This window comes from Nerophis ophidion, linkage group LG12 (genome assembly GCF_033978795.1).
Source record: "Nerophis ophidion isolate RoL-2023_Sa linkage group LG12, RoL_Noph_v1.0, whole genome shotgun sequence".
NCBI lineage: Eukaryota > Metazoa > Chordata > Actinopteri > Syngnathiformes > Syngnathidae > Nerophis > Nerophis ophidion.
In genome coordinates, this window is record NC_084622.1 from 5,489,459 (window position 1) to 5,506,383 (window position 16,925).

The following is a 16,925-nucleotide window of genomic DNA, read 5'->3' on the forward strand; positions in this document are numbered from 1 at the left end:
ATTTGTATGACGTCACTCAGTGAATACACGGGGTGGTCAAGCTAGCTCTAGATTTGGGCATTTGGGCGTGAGCTTGCATGCGGTTTTGGACACCTTTTCCCATTAGGTTTGGTGGTATTTTCTTTGTTAGTGTTCAATTTCAGTAAGTTTAACATTTCCTGACACTTCATTTCACACACAAAGGCATTTTTCCAAAACCTTTACTTTTTTGGAAAATACCACAAAAATATTGTGCAGTCGTCTTAAAGGGGAATTGCTAGGGGTGTAACGGTACGTGTATTTGTATTGAACCGTTTCGGTACGGGGGTCTCGGTTCGGTGCGGAGGAATACCGACTGAGTTCAACACGTACATATGAAGTAGCCGCCTATGCTAAAGTCTTAACAAGCTGCTCCGCTCCGTTCTGCCTCTGTGTCTGTACACAGTACCCTGCATTGTCCCGCCCACACAACCATCTGATTGGTTACATACAAAGCCAATCAGCAGTGCGTATTCAGAGCGCATGTCGTCAGGGCTTCAGTGTCGATGTCGAGCAGATAGGTCTTTAGCAGGATAGCAACTCACCCTCCCCAAATTATATTCCAAGTCAACTAATTTCTAAACATCACTATGAGCCCGTTAACCTTCTAGAAACAAACTGCAGCTCAGCTCACTCGCAGTCCTGGCTTTAGGTGAAGGCTAGTTAGCTTTTAGCGAAACGTTAACTCATTTTGCGGTGTGTGTGCGCGCGCGTGTGTGCGTGTGTTACGGACAGTGTTGATTGGGGTGTGTTGAAGCAGCAAAAAAGGACATTCTATTAAATGAAGATTTTCTGTCTCTGATAGTGTATAAAATAATTTAAGTGCATCATAAAGCCTACATAAACTCCATGGTGGTCAGGGAGGAATTTTCAGCTATAGTTACATGAATCATTAGTATAGCAGCCTAGTTTTGAATGGCAGGGTCCCTGCTATCACATGTTGATAAAAACATAACATTTACATAATAAAAATCAACTACAGGCTTCCCCAATGCTGTAATAAATTAAGCATGATGAGTTGACTTGAAACTGTTTAATGTTGCACTTTTTATATGTAGAAGAAAAGTTGTGTCATTTTATTTCATCTAAGCAACAACTTGAGGCAGTTAAATGTGGATTAACGTGGGCAGAATTATTATAGTGTTCCCAATGTTAAAAGGATCAAGCCATTATTTACAAATTTGGTAAATAGATACCCAAAAGATGTATATTTTGTTGTTTTCTTACTGTACCGAAAATGAACCGAACCGTGACCTCTAAACCGAGGTAGGTACCGAACCGAAATTTTTGTGTACCGTTACACCCCTAGGAATTGCACTTTTTTTTTCTCCTGTCCGAAGGAACAAGCGGTAGGAAAATGGATGGATGAATTCACAATCATTATGAAAGACATGACGCCAGCCAGCTTTTTAAAAATGCATTCTAAATATTTAATAAAAGTAAATAAAATAGGAAATCCTCCATTCCGCCCATAAAAATATGATAAATGATCATTCATAAATACTCCCTGTACATCTCGTGAATTAAATATTAACCAAGTATTAGTGATATTGTTATTTCAAGCGCGAACGCAGACTATTTAAATCGGCAAAGTAATCACTTCCTGTGTGTCTATGATTACATCATCGAGTGGTCTGTTGCTTCCTCGCTTCCTGTAAGTTTATTGTAGTTCATAAATCATGCCTTTCACCTGGACAGAAGAAGTCTGAGTAGGTATTCCGACAAGTTGGTACATTTTGACAGCCATTTTAGGGCCCGGAAATGACGAGAACGACACGAAAAGACACTTTTCACCCCCTTCCACACACACAATCTCCGGTTTCTTTGTGAGGTTTATTCATCCCAAGTGCAGTACTAATAGACTAAGAAACTCCTTTGTCTCACAAGCCATTAGACTGTACAACTCCTCTCTGGATGCAAAACAATATCAGTGCAGTACTTTTTCATAACATGGTCACTACTGCCTAGTTCAGGGGTAGGGAACCTATGGCTCTAGAGCCAGATGCGGCTCTTTTGATGACTGCATCTGGCTCTCAGATAAATCTTAGCTGACATTGCTTAACACAATAAGTAATTAATAATTCCGCTGCTAATCACAGTGTTAAAAATAACGTTCAAATTATAAAAAATGCTCATGAATTTTAATCCAACCATTCGTTTTCTATCGCACCTGTTCAAGATGTCCCATTAATGGTAAGAAGTATTATATTTATTATTGGTTAACTTTGGAATAACAATGTTATTAAAAGAAAAGAGTATTATTGTACTCTAAAAATGTTGGTCTTACTTTAAAAAAGCACGCATTTAGTTGTATTCAGTGTCCAAAAAAATATTATATGGTTCTCGCGGAAATACATTTTGAAATATCTAGCTTACATGGCTCTCTCAGCCAAAAAGGTTCCCGACCCCTGTCCTAATTTCTCTTGTTTTATTCTTAGTTAACTGTTATATTTTTATTCTCATTGTTGTTTTTTATTTGTATTCTTATTGTAATATTTTTTTATTTTTTTTCCATTTGTACCCCCATTATTTACTTTTAAATTTGATCTCAATTCTGTACACTGCTGCTGGAATTTTAATTTTCCTGAGGGAACTCTCCTGAAGGAATCAACAAAGTACTATTTATCTATCTCTGAGGATTCATTCTTTATTTAAATAAGAATATATGAACATTCTAGCAGTTGGCATCCTAATAACAGTAAACATTGTACAGTAAGTGATGTTTTATTATGTTTGTTGGCGTTCAATGGCGCTCATTTGTCGGCAGTGAGTAATAATCAGCGATGATGCCTTTTTGAAATGAATGCACCACGTATTCTTAAAATGATTAAAATACGTGAATGCTAAATGTTACTACATGACATATATACTTACATCATGTATATAAAACCCTAATGAAGGTGTTTCGATGTTTTTTAGAGGCTTTATAGACAGAATTGCGTGGCTAAAATAGGCTCCATTGTATGCAGACTTTTGATCGCATTTATTTAATATCACAGGCAAAATCCCCCAAAAAGTGCAATTCCCCGTATATACAGTGACGATACGATGACGAGATTTTGATATTGTAACATCCATCCATCCATCTTCTTCCGCTTATCCGAGGTCGGGTCGCGGGGGCAACAGCCTAAGCAGGGAAACCCAGACTTCCCTCTCCCCAGCCACTTCGTCTAGCTCTTCCCGGGGGATCCCGAGGCGTTCCCAGGCCAGCCGGGAGACATAGTCTTCCCAACGTGTCCTTGGTCTTCCCCGTGGCCTCCTACCGGTTGGACGTGCCCTAAACACCTCCCTAGGGAGGCGTTCGGGTGGCATCCTGACCAGATGCCCGAACCACCTCGTCTGGCTCCTCTCGATGTGAAGGAGCAGCGGCTCTACTTTGAGTTCCTCCCGGATGGCAGAGCTTCTCACCCTATCTCTAAGGGAGAGCCCCGCCACACGGCGGAGGAAACTCATTTCGGCCGCTTGTAGCCGTGATCTTATCCTTTCGGTCATGACCCAAAGCTCATGACCATAGGTCGTAACATCCTGACTATTAAATATTTATTATTTTGTGCATGACATTGGGGCCACTGCGAAATCGGATTAGCCGCAGAACTGGAACTAGAAAAAGGCGGCAACTTTGCAACATTACCAATTGGTTTGAAGAAACCTGAAGGAAAGTTTCATTTTCATCTAATGTTCGCAGGCGCATGATAACACCGAGGTGTGACATGCAGTGACATAAATGCTGCTTAGGCACCTTTTGTTAATGCAGAGTCTAAATCAAAAAGGGGTGTGCAGGTTTAGCTATAATAAAATGTGACTGTGGTGCAAAATTTACACCAAAGCATATCCAATAAATAATTAGGTAAACGTCAAAGAAATGTTTTCAATGTAGATTAGGATCATTATAGGTCCCCTTCAAGTTATATATTTTGTTCCTTCATTGGCTTTTCTTGGTTACCAATTTTTTGTGACCCAAAGTGGCAATGGACACATGAAAAAAAAATAAAAATATCCCAAGAGTAATTTTCCAATTCACATCCCAGCGAAATGATTCCAATTAAAAATGCATGCAATCACTCCTCAAGCAATCAAGCAAGAGGAAAGAAAAAAGTGATGGAAGGCAATAACAAAGCAGGTTAGTGGTGCGTTCACTAGAATCGAGCACCTTCGGGAACTCTTACCCCGTCGTAATACTTGCTGGCGTACCGATACAGCTGATGAAGAGCCACTTGAGTGTTCAGCTTGTCTGTGTGAGCCTGAAAAGCAGAAAAAAATCATTAAAAAGCTGAAGGGTGATGAAATATCTCTCTGTCATTTAAAAAGGCAAATAATAAGTGCCCAAAAAATCTAAACATGCACACAAAAAATAGTAGGAAAGACTTAAATATTAGATTTAAAAAAAAAAAAAAAAAAAAAAAGCTGTGGTCAACAAAGACAAATTTGATGCGATTCAGTGGTTATCGATTAAGGACTTCAAAACATAGATATTACTATTCTTGGCACAAATCGGTTCCAAAATATTGTTGTTTGCAAGAAAATCAGAGGCAGACTGTTGGTAAGAAAAAAGCCCTGACATGGTGCGGAAACAACTTAGCACTTAAAGAAACCATAGGATGGAAGGATGGAAAAAGTCCAGCGTGACCTTAAATGTCCGACTTGCAAAGGATGGACCGACAGAGCTGACCTTGTTTTTGACACCGGCACATCTGTCACGGCTAAGAATAAGCAGCGCAGGGGATGGGTCTTACCCGTGACACCTCTGCCAGATGAGTGTTCATGTCTTGGTCACTGACGGGGACCATCTGTCTGATGCCCTTGTAGTAACTGACACACACACACACGCACACAGACACACACACAACCATGCAATTTAGAGGCGTCTCCTGACAATAACAACAACAACAACATCTGTGACGGTGAAAACTGCTTACTCGTCCACCATCTTCTTGTAGGTGGAGATCTCCTTTGCATAGAGAAGTTTGTTACTTGGGGAGTCCTGCAGACAAAACAATTTAAGGACGTAATTAAAATGGTGGCACTTTGAAAAAAGGACAGTTTTATCTCCTTTGAACATTAGTTGATTATTTGGAGTACTTTGACTTATTTGTATCATGCAAGATGGTGGTTATCATTAATAACTATGTGTTATGTCCAGCACTGAGCAGGAGCCATCATCATACCGAGCACAGGGATTAAACGAAGCACAAAATAGGGTTCAAAACCGCCATGGGGGTTTTTGAAATCTTTATTGTACAGAGTAGATGCTCCATCAAAACATTAGTTGTCCCTCACCAGATCACCCTTTGACATTTGGGGCTTCACTCCAGTTCAGATGTTTATATTCTACGTGTTTTTGGCCTAGTAAAACTATCCATGCTACAGTAGCACTTCCCGTTAGAAGAGACCATGGTCCTTTTTTCTACCATTCTATATTGCACTGAACAGGTGTAGAGTCAAGGTGACTATTACATGTCTACAGAGCTCTAATGATGGTAAAAACACAATTTGGAAGGTAGTAAATAGTTGTTCATGCTCCAGGTCAGGAGTCGGCAACCAAAAATGTTCAAAGAGCCATATTGGACCAAAAATACAAAAAACAAATCTGTCAGGAGCCACAAAAAATTAAGCGCCTTATATAAGTCTTAAAATGAAAGTAACACATGATGTAAGTGTCTTTATTAGGCCTACTATCACAATCGCTTTAAAAGTCTTATATAAGTGTTATAATGAAGGCAACACATGATGTAAGAGTCTATATTAGCTATACTAGCCTACTATTAAAATGACTATAAAAGTCTTATATAAGTGTTATAATGAAGACAACACACAATGTAAGTGCCTATATTAGCCTACTGTCACAATTATTTTTAAAAGTCTTATATAAGTGTTATGATGAAGGCAACACATGATGTAAGTGTCTATATTAGTTATATTAGCTTACTATCAAAATGACTTTAAAAGTCTTATATAAGTGTTATAGTAACACATGATGTAAGAGTCTATATTGGCCTACTATTAAAATGACTTTAAAAGTCTTACATAAGTGTTATAATGAAGACAATACACGATGTAAGTATCTATATTAGTTATATTAGCCTACTATCAAAATGACTTCAAAAGTCTTATATAAGTGTTATAATGAAGACAACACATGACGTAAGTGTCTATATTAGCCTACTATCAAAATGACTTTAAATGTCTTATATAAGTGTCATAATGAAGACAACATATGACGGAAGTGTTTATATTAGCCTACTATCAAAATAACTTTAAAAAGTCTCATATAAGTGTTATAATTAAGACAACACATGATGTAAGTGTCTGTATTAGTTCTAATAGCCTTATATCAAAGTGACTTTAAAAGTCGTACATAAGTGTTATAATGAAGACATCATTTTATGTGTCTATATTAGTTGTATTAGCCTACTATCAAAAATACGTTAAAAGTCTTATAAAAGTGTTATAATGAAGGCAACAGATGATGTGTCTATTATGCTCTATATTTGCCGACTATCAAAATTACTTAAAAAGTCTTATATAAGTGTTATAATGAAAACAACAGATGATGTAAGTCTATATTAGTCTACTATCAAAATGACTTTAAAATCTTATATAAGTGTTGTAGTAAGGACAACACATGATGTGTCCATATCAGTTATATTAGCCTACTACCAAAATGACTTTATAAGTCTTATATACGTGTCATAATAAGGACAACACATGATGTAAGTGTCTATATTAGCTATATTATACTGCAAAGTCTTATCTGTGAGGCGTGTGCTGTAATTGGATTCGATGTTGTTCATGTTTGACGATATCTGCTTGCACAGGTTAGGTTTGCAACAGTCTCCTGCCTGCCACCACGCCGTGCTGAAAGAAGCGTGTGTCGCAGGGTGACGCAAATCTTCCTTGACAGTAATGTTGAAATGTAATATTTATTCTACACATTTATACAACATTGGAAAGAAATAGTGTTTCTGTGGCAGCATCGGAGAAAGTATATATATATGTATGTATATATATATATATATGTATATATATATATATATACACATATATATATATGTATATATACGTGTGTATATATATGTATATATACGTATATATGTATACATACGTATATATATATATATATGTATGTATATATATATATATATATGTATATATATATGTATATAAATATATATATATGTATATATATGTATATATACGTGTATATGTATAGATGTATATATACGTATATATATTTATATATATATATGTATATATACGTATATATGTATATATATGTATATATATATATATATGTGTATATATATATTTATATATATATATATATATATATATATATATATATATATATATATATATATATATATATATATATATATACTCATATATATACATACAGTACAGGCCAAAAGTTTGGACCCACCTTTTCATTTCAATTCGTTTTCTTTATTTTCATGACTATTTACATTGTAGATCGTCACTGCAGGTATCAAAACTATGAATGAACAGATGTGGCGTTATGTACTTAACAAAAAAAAGATGAAATAACTGAAAACATGTTTTATATTCTAGTTTCTTCAAAATAGCCACCCTTTGCTCTGATTATTGCTTTGCACACTCTTGGCATTCTCTTAATGAGCTTCAAGAGTCACCTGAAATGGTTTTCACTTTAGAGCTGTGCTTGAAGCGCATCGAGAGTGCTAAGAGTGTGCAAAGCAGTAATCAGAGCAAAATGGGTATGCATATATATATATATATATATATATATATATATCTATATATATATATATAGATATATATATATATATATATATATATATGGCATTTTACCTCAAGTCCTCAGTCCCACACCATGTTTTGTTTTTGCTTTGTAAATGTCAATAGTGCTGTGTGTGTTTGTGTGTGTGTGTGTGTGTGTGTGTGCGTGTGACTGTGTCAATGCGTGTGTGTGTGTTTTCTTCTTTCTTCTGTGATTGTTTTTTGGTGTGTTTGCCACTTTCCTATGCGTGAAAAGTGCTCTATAAATAAAGTTTAACTTGACTTGATGATTCAAATAGAAAAACTGTTGATATTTGATGAAAGAGCAGACTGTATAGATTAGATATATATGTATATACAAACACAAAAAGTGCATACTATAATAAAACGAAACATGACAATTGTCACAAAGGTTGCAAAAAAATACGAAAAAAAAGCAACTCACCCGACTGAGTTTGTGCTCGCTCTTGGTGCAGGCGTCCATGAAGGTCTGGGCGATGACTGAGAGCGAAGCGTCCACCACTTCCGACACGTGGACATCAAAAGTAAAGTGGGGGTTCTTGAGGATGTTCACCCAAAATCGTAGCGGCAGGCTACACGGGGATTAAAAAAAGCGGAAGGCTGGTTATTGTTCTTGGCCGTCAAGGGGAGTAAAAATAACAACATGCTCCTTAATTTCCTTGCCCTTATGTGGGCCCTACCGAGGATGTCGTAGTGGTTTGTGCAGCCCTTTGAGACACTAGTGATTTAGGGCTATATAAATAATTATTGATTGACTGATTGATAGAGACCTTTGACCTCATACATCTTAAGCATGATGGCTGAAATGCACAGCAACAGCCAGAAGGTCTGTGGCTCCAACAGGGAGGATAAAGTCCATGGGCATTGTGGCGTTTTGATGCATTAAATCATATGTTGATGAACATCAGCATGCACACTACTGATAAACACACTAGTTGTTATCTAACCAGAGAGTCAAATTTACTTGAACAGCAACTTAAACAATAACTCCCCCCTCCCCCCCTCACCAAGATGTTATGTAGTAATAATAATAAGACAAATCAAAATATGGATCTAATCACTTTAGTATAGTTGTTACACTGATACTACACTAGGTATCTGGATCAAAACATTGAAGTGTTTGTGGTTTTCATTTCGTTAACCTGCTCGGTGTGCGTGTGTAGCATGCCGAGACGTTCCTTTTCTGTCTAGTCCTCTAGTGACAATGTTATCTGGAAGAAACCTACATTCATTTCTGGCATGGTGGTGAGGATTGGTATTTTAAAAATGTTTTTTTGCACTGTGGATTCATTGCAACTTGGACCCTGTTTACACTGCCCACCAGTCCTCCAGTGATAACATTACTTGGAAAAAACCTAGTTTCATTTGTGGTATGGTGGTGAAGATTAGTATTTTAAAAATGTTTTTGCACCGTGGATTCATTGCAACCTGGCCCCCGTTTACACTGCACACCAGTCCTACAGTAATAACATTACTTGGAAAAAAACAATTTCATTTGTGACATGTTGGTGACCATTAATATTTTAAAAATGTTTTTTTACACTGTGGATTCATTGCAACTTGGCCCCGATTTACACAGCACACTAGTCCTCCAGTGATAATGTTACTTGGACAAAACTTAAGTTTCATTTGGTGGTGAGTATTAGTATTTTAAAAACGTCATTTTTGCACTGTGGATTCGTTCCAACTTGGCTCCCGTTTACACTGCACACTAGTCCTCCAGTGATAACGTTAATTGGAAGAAACTTTGTTTAATTTGTGACATAGTGGTGAGGATTAGTATTTTAAAAATGTGTTTGCACTGTGGATTCATTGCAACTTGGCCTCTGTTTTCATCGCACACTAGTCCTCCAGTGATAACGTTAAATGAAAGAAACTAAGTTTCATTTGTGGCATGGTGGTGAGGATTAATATTTTAAAAATGTTTTTGCAGTGTGGATTCATTGCAACTTGGCCTCCGTTTTCAATGCACACTAGTCTTCCAGTGATAACGTTACTTGGAAGAAATTTTGTTTAATTTGTGGCATAGTGGTGAGGATTAGTATTTTAAAAATGTTTTTGCATTGTGGATTGGCCCCGTTTACACTGCACACTAGTCCTCCAGTGATAACGTTAAATGAAAGAAACTTAGTTTCATTTGTGGCATGGTGGTGAGGTTTAGTATTTTAAAAATATTTTTGCACTGTGGATTCATAGCGACTTCTCCTCCATTTTCAATGCACACTAATCCTCCAGTGAAAACGTTACTTGGAAGAGACTTTGTTTAATTTGTGGCATAGTGGTGAGGATTAGTATTTTAAAAATGTTTTTTTGCATTGTGTATTCATTCCAACTTGGCCCCGGTTTGCACTGCACACTAGTCCTCCAGTGATAACATTAATTGGAAAAAACGTAGTTTCATTTGTGGCATAGTGGTGAGGATTAGTATTTTAAAAATGTTTATTTGCACTGTGAATTCATTGCAACTTGGCCCCCGTTTACACTGCACACTAGTCCTTCCAGTGATACCGTTACATGAACAAAACTTAGCTTCATTTGTGGCATGTTGTTGAAGATTAGTATTTTAAAAAAGTTTTTTTACACTGTGGATTCATTGCAACTTGGCTCCCGTTTACACTGCACAATAGTCCTCCAGTGATAACGTACCTTGAAAGAAACTTAGTTTCATTATTGGCATGGTGGTAGGATTAGTATTTTAAAAACGTTTTTGCACTGTGGATTCATTGCAACTTGACCTCCATTTTCAATGCACACTAGTCCTCCAGTGATAACGTAATCTGGAGGAAACTTTAATTTGTGGCATAGTGGTGAGGAATAGTATTTTAAAAATGTTTTTGCACTGTGGGTTCATTGCAACTTGGCCTCCGTTTTCAATGCACACTAGTCCTCCAGTGATAAGGTTACATGGAAGAAACTTTGTTTAATTTGTGTCATGGTGGTGAGGATTAGTATTTTAAAAATGTTTTTTTGCACTGTGGAATTATTGGCCCTCGTTTAAACTGCAAACCCAATCAGATATTTTTTTGTTAGTCCAAATGCTCCAAAGTGCTTCAAATCTGACTTTTTGCCATCAGATTTAGTCCATACCAGGAAATAGTCCTGAATCCGATTGGAATTAGATTTTTTCAAATGTGACTTTAGTCGAAACACAATTTGACCAGAATGTGATTTTCTCACCACCTTTGGGCAAGCTATGTCACTCGTGTGTGCCGGGAAAGATGCAATCGCCAGCTGAAGTGGATATTTCATCATTAAACATCCGGTTTCAGGTTTTTATTTAATTCGACCAAATTTTTGGTGCATCACTTTTCAATAGTGCACAGATAATAGTCTTACATGTGAGTTAAAAAATAAATCTCCCGTAAATACACGCTGATGTCCGTGTCTCCTCTCCTTAACAGCCATTAAAAGATGACAATTATATTACACTATATACATCCATTCGTACAATACATTACTTTACTTTCACATAAAAAACACACATTTTTAAGAAGTGGCGACTTTTATTTTATTTTGTAGTAGTAACGACGTCCACCCAGTAAACTTCATTTCTTTTCACTTTATTGTTTACACTGGAGTTTGACAAAAAAAATAAATCACATTTCACTTGCAGTGTAAACGGTCAGCTGGAAAAATTCCGATTTCCAGAAAGTCAGATTTGGGTCACTTTGGCCTGCAGTGTAAAACGTATTTTCCTATTTGAGCCGGTGTTCTGGCAAGACACGCACGCACCTCCTGCATGTAACATGGAAATGTACAAAACCCAAACCAATGTTTGTGTAAATTGTAAATAAAAAAGGAATACAATGATTCACAAATCCTTGTCAACCTATATTCAATTGAATACACTGCAAAGACGAGATACTTAGTTCAAACTGGTAAACTTTGTTATTTATTGCAAATATTAGCTCATTTGGAATTTTACACCAGCAACATGTTTCAAAAAAGCTGGCACAAGTGGCAAAAAAGACTGAGAAAGTTGAGGAATGGTCATCAAACTATTTGGAACATCCCACAGGTGAACAGGCTACTTGAACATATGTTTGCCATGATTGGGTAAAACAGCAGCTTGCATTCACAAACAAGGATGGGGCGTGGGTCACTACTCTGTGAACAAAAGCATGAGCAAATTGTCCACCAGTTTACGAACCACATTCCTCAACGGGCTATTGCAAGGAATTTAGGGTTTTCACCATCTACGGTCCGTAATATCATCAAAAAGTTCACTCAGGCGGTACTATAAGCGACATCAGTGTGTAAAGGATATCACCACATAGAAATGGGTTGTACTTGTATAGCGCTTTTCTACCTTCAGTGTGTAAAGGATATTACCACATAGAAATGGGTTGTACTTGTATAGCGCTTTTCTACCTTCAAGGTACTCAAAGCGCTTTGACACTACTTCCACATTTACCCATTCACACACACATTCACACACTGATGGAGGGAGCTGCCATGCAAGGCGCTAACCAGCACCCATCAGGAGCAAGGTGACAGACAGACGACTCACTCAGGAACACTTCAGAAAACCACTGTCGGTACAAATGCAAGTTAAGCTACTATGCAAAGCGAAAGCCATTCATCAACAACACCCACAAACGCTTCGCTGGGCCCAAGCTCATCTAAGATGGACTGATGCAAAGTGTAAAAGTGTTCTGTGGACTCACGCGTCTACATTTCCAAATTGTTTTTGTAAACTGTGGACGTTGTGTCCTCCAGATCAAAGAGGAAAAGAACCATCCGGACTGTTGTAGGCGCAAGGTTGAAAAAACAGCATCTGTGATGGTATGGGTAACTTACACATCTGTGAAGGCACCATTAATGCTGAAAGGTACATACAGGTTTTGCAGCAAGGTCTTTTTCATGGACGCCCCTGCTTATTTCAGCAAGACAATGCCAAGCCACATTCTGCAAGTGTTACAACAGCGTGGCTTCATAGTAAAAGAGTGCGGGTACGAGACTTGCCTGCCTGTAGTCCAGACCTGTCTCCTATTGAAAATATGTGGCGCATAATGAAGCGTAAAATACCACAACGGAGACCCCGGACTGTTGAACAACTTAAGCTGTACATCCAACAAGAATGGGAAATAATTCCACTTCAAAAATTGGTCTCCTCAGTTCCCAAATGTTTACTGAGTGTTGTTAAAAGGAAAGGCGATGTGACACAGTGGTAAAAATGTTCCTGTACCAACTTTTTTGCAATGTGTTGTTGCCATTAAACTCTAAGTTAATGATTATTGGCCAAAAAAAATAAATAAAATAAACATTTTCTTAACTCGAACATTAAATATCTTGTCTTTACAGTGTATTCAATTGAATATAAATTGAAAAGGATTTGCAAGTCATTGTATTCTGTTTTTATTGACCATTTCCACAACGTGCCAACTTGATTTTGTAATTGAGTTTCACGTATGTACAATCTTTAGCCATGCAAACACTGCAACACAACTGTGGGCGGTATCAGCCGATCAGTTAAAAAAGATAAATATCGGCCCCGATCTGATCCCATGATCACCATCGGGACATCTTTGACCTGAACCAATTAATTGTAGATCAATAACATCCTAAGAACCAGTGTCATCTGCATTAGTGTTTGGTGATATTTCCTTTCTGAAGTGTGTAACTCTGACAAAAAAAAATAGTCTGAAAAGAAATATCCACTGCACAGGACGCTGGTTCTTAGGAGGATACATGTTGCGCTATCTCAGGGGTGTCAAACTCATTTTACCTCAAAGGCTGCATGGAGAAAAATCGGTGCATATTAAACTCATGGCATTAAAACTAAAACATAAAGATAACTTTAAATTGTTTTCTTAGTCTTACTTTGGTCAAAAATAGAACAAACACATACTGAGAATATTACAATGAAAATATAGAAAAAAATACCCGCAGCGGTAAAGTTCAGATCCATGAAGAAAAGAAGAAAGTGAATGAATATTTATAACTGAATACATTTACATATGCATAAAAACGTGCTTTCTTTTGTATAATTTTTAATGGATTATGTAATGTTCATGGCAACCTTTTTCCAAAACACAATATGGAATGTGAGGTATAACAGGATAATGCACATATTTATCATTTCCTTTCAAAACGGTTACAAAAAAGTGGGACCGTAGGACCCCATTTTATGGGGTTTTGATGGGGTCTCAGTGATCCCATTTTGAAAATTCCTAGGGTCAACACTGATGGAGTATTGGTGCATGCAAAACAGAATCAGGCGGCTGTGGCATGCGGGCTGGTTCTAATACTAATCAAATATCATCCTGGGGGCCATGGATAGATTTGTGGGCCGGACCTGGCCCGCGGGTCTTGACATTGACACGTAGGAGTTATCTGAACTAAGCATCCACATCTTTAGTGTAGTATCAAAAAAATGAAGATTATAGTATCGAAAAATGAAGATTATAGAGTATATGCCAGCTGCAGGCGAAAAATGAACCCAGGGCAGCATTTTGGACACCCGTTGCCTAGCGTGAGGAAGCTACTGGAGTCGAAAAACGTACAAAACAGCCATGAAATGTCAAAGAAAAAGCCACCCGAGCAAGGCGCCAACCAGCCATCATAAAACTTTGACCTTTAAAGTCCTCCACAAACTTTAACGCTACAGACGGCGCAATGCAACGCTCGAGCACGCTAACTGATTTCCCCTCTGAACAGGGAAAGACATGCTTTTCCAAAATACAGATGTATCCCAAAAAAAAGAAAAACATTCCCCATTGGTGGGACCGTGTGCTTGCCCAAGTGAGACATGAAAGGCAGAGTGTAAAAGAAAACACGGTAGAAACGAGGAAAACCTTGGGGGGCAGAGGAGTAAAATGGAAGCATAAAAATAGCAAAGCTGCTACAATCCCAGAATTAAATTAGCCTGGGAGACAATTACCACGTTTGTTTGTTGTTCTGCCTCGTACACACATCCATATTTAATTCCGCAGATTTGATAAACACGACGGCTGGATGCCGGGCGAGTCGCGGCGAGTAATTAAATCGCTCATCGTTCCGTCCTTGCCAGCCTGGCGTCAATCACACACATCTACATGCAACACCTTGTCTGGCGCGCCGCCGCGACGCTAATTTATGCGCTTAAATGTCACTCGGGAGCGGCGGGATAGCGAATGCAAACTCGCTGAGCCGAATTTGTGCATCAGTATTCATCTCTTTGGTGGATAATCAACTTTTAGATCTGGGGGAGTCACTGAGGCTCGCCCTGGGACAACTTTGAAGTCACACGCAAATGTGTATTAGAACAACTCAATAGCAATCAATGCTGGCGCAGCAATTTCAGTCCAAACTTGTAAACATCCCACGGGGTTAAGGATATATGGACTTGTAAACAGCATATTGTAGCATAATGGGGTTTAAAACAAGACATTTTTATACAAAGTCGATAGATTTTCAATAAAATACATACCGCATGTACTGTTTTAATGACATTCAGACTTTACTTCAATCAAGAACATAGCAGCGTCTCCTCATCCGTGGCTCACAAGTGCAACAACAATGCCAATGTCCTGTAAAAAAAACCTCCGACCGGAACTCTCTAATAATTAAAGTTACTTGGATGAATTATGCAAACTCACCACACCGGTATGTTTTAGCACTTTCATGGCGAGTTTACTGACAGATATACGGTAAGTAAGAACTTTACACTACTTTATATTAGAAATGGCAACAGCGGAGGATGAATGTCCCATAACAAGAAGATAAAGAAAAAGAAGAAGTTTATAGACTACGGCATCGACACGGCCAACAAAGGCAGACTCACGCACATTTTCAGGACTTATGGAGATCCCAAATACAGATCAGTAGGTACCAGAAGGTAAGAAAAGTTGCTTTTGCATAATATTGCGAAACAAAACGCCAGATAATATGTTTTACCTTATAGACACACCATAATAATACTCGTATGTTGAAGCACAGTACAAACCATAAAGTGGTGCAGTTTCATAGCTTACCCAAGTCGTACTAAAACATTTTCATAGATTTTAGAGTGCCGTGCGTAATGTTCTATATTTTCAATGGAACATTTAACATTTTGGTGTTGTTTACTTGAGTCATATTGCATTCGACACGTATCTCTTATGTGTGACTGCCATCTACTGGTCACACTTATCATTTCACCGTGTACCAAATAAAGTAGCTTCGGGGTCGGTAAGCACAACCAAAAGTATTCCGTACATTAGGCGCACCGGGTTAGAAGGCGCACTGTTGAGTTATGAGAATATGAAAGGAATATAAGTGCGCCATTTAGTCAGAAAAATTCCAAATAACATCCAAATCAAAAATATTGTTTTAAACATTCATATAGACATGTATGCAACAATGTATGTATTTTAATGAACGTTGTCTTCAAATACCTACGATTTTGAGTTAATTACCCCAAACTTCCAATAATTCTCTAAATGCATATCAACATGTTGAAAAAATACACACATTAAATATCTTTTTTTTTTTCCATTTTATATGACAGTTGGTAAAAAAAATCCCCCAAATTACCAGTAATTTACATACGGTGTCTTCAAATGTATATCAACTTTTATATGTTTGAAAATGTTATGTGTTACCTATTTAATTTTCATTTTCAATGACAGTTGGTAAAAATCCCCCAAAATTTTCTGTATAAATTGTACATTGATTTAACTTCCATTCCTAATAAAATCCAACTCAAAAATATAGTTTGAAACATTCATATAGATTTGTATGCAAGTATGCATGTATTTCAATGAATGTTGTCTTGAAATACCTAAGATTTTGAGTTAATCCAATAATTCTCCAAATGCATATCAACTTTTACATGATTCAAAATACATACATTACATATTTCATTGTATACAAAATTCCCCCAGATGTTCCATTAATTCACACAAAATATCATCAAATTACTTTTCAACTTGTATGTTTTTAAAAATTAAATACATTTTGTATTTCTTTTTCATTCTATATGACAGTTAGTAGAAACATTTCCCGAATTACCATTCATTTACATAAGGTGACTTCAAATATATATAAACTTTGATGTTTGAAAATTAAATATCTATCCATCCATCCATCCATTTTTCTACCGCTTATTCCCTTTGGGGTCGCTGGTGCCTATCTCAGCTATATCATGTATTTAATTTTAATTCTGACAG

General features: G+C 37.2%; 1 protein-coding gene across 5 annotated transcripts in view; it reads right to left on the reverse strand.

Moving 5' to 3' along the window:
• The window catches only part of plxnb2b (plexin b2b), a 523,376-nt gene that overhangs the window by 7,101 nt on the left and 499,350 nt on the right, over nucleotides 1–16,925 (reverse strand). For all 5 annotated transcript variants that reach the window (XM_061916746.1, XM_061916747.1, XM_061916748.1 and 2 more), the window contains 4 exons: nucleotides 8,219–8,366; nucleotides 4,935–4,999; nucleotides 4,752–4,827; nucleotides 4,185–4,259 (listed from right to left, as the gene is read on the reverse strand). In XM_061916746.1, the coding sequence (XP_061772730.1) occupies nucleotides 4,185–4,259; nucleotides 4,752–4,827; nucleotides 4,935–4,999; nucleotides 8,219–8,366 (364 nt within the window). The remainder of the gene's footprint in view (nucleotides 1–4,184; nucleotides 4,260–4,751; nucleotides 4,828–4,934; nucleotides 5,000–8,218; nucleotides 8,367–16,925) is intronic.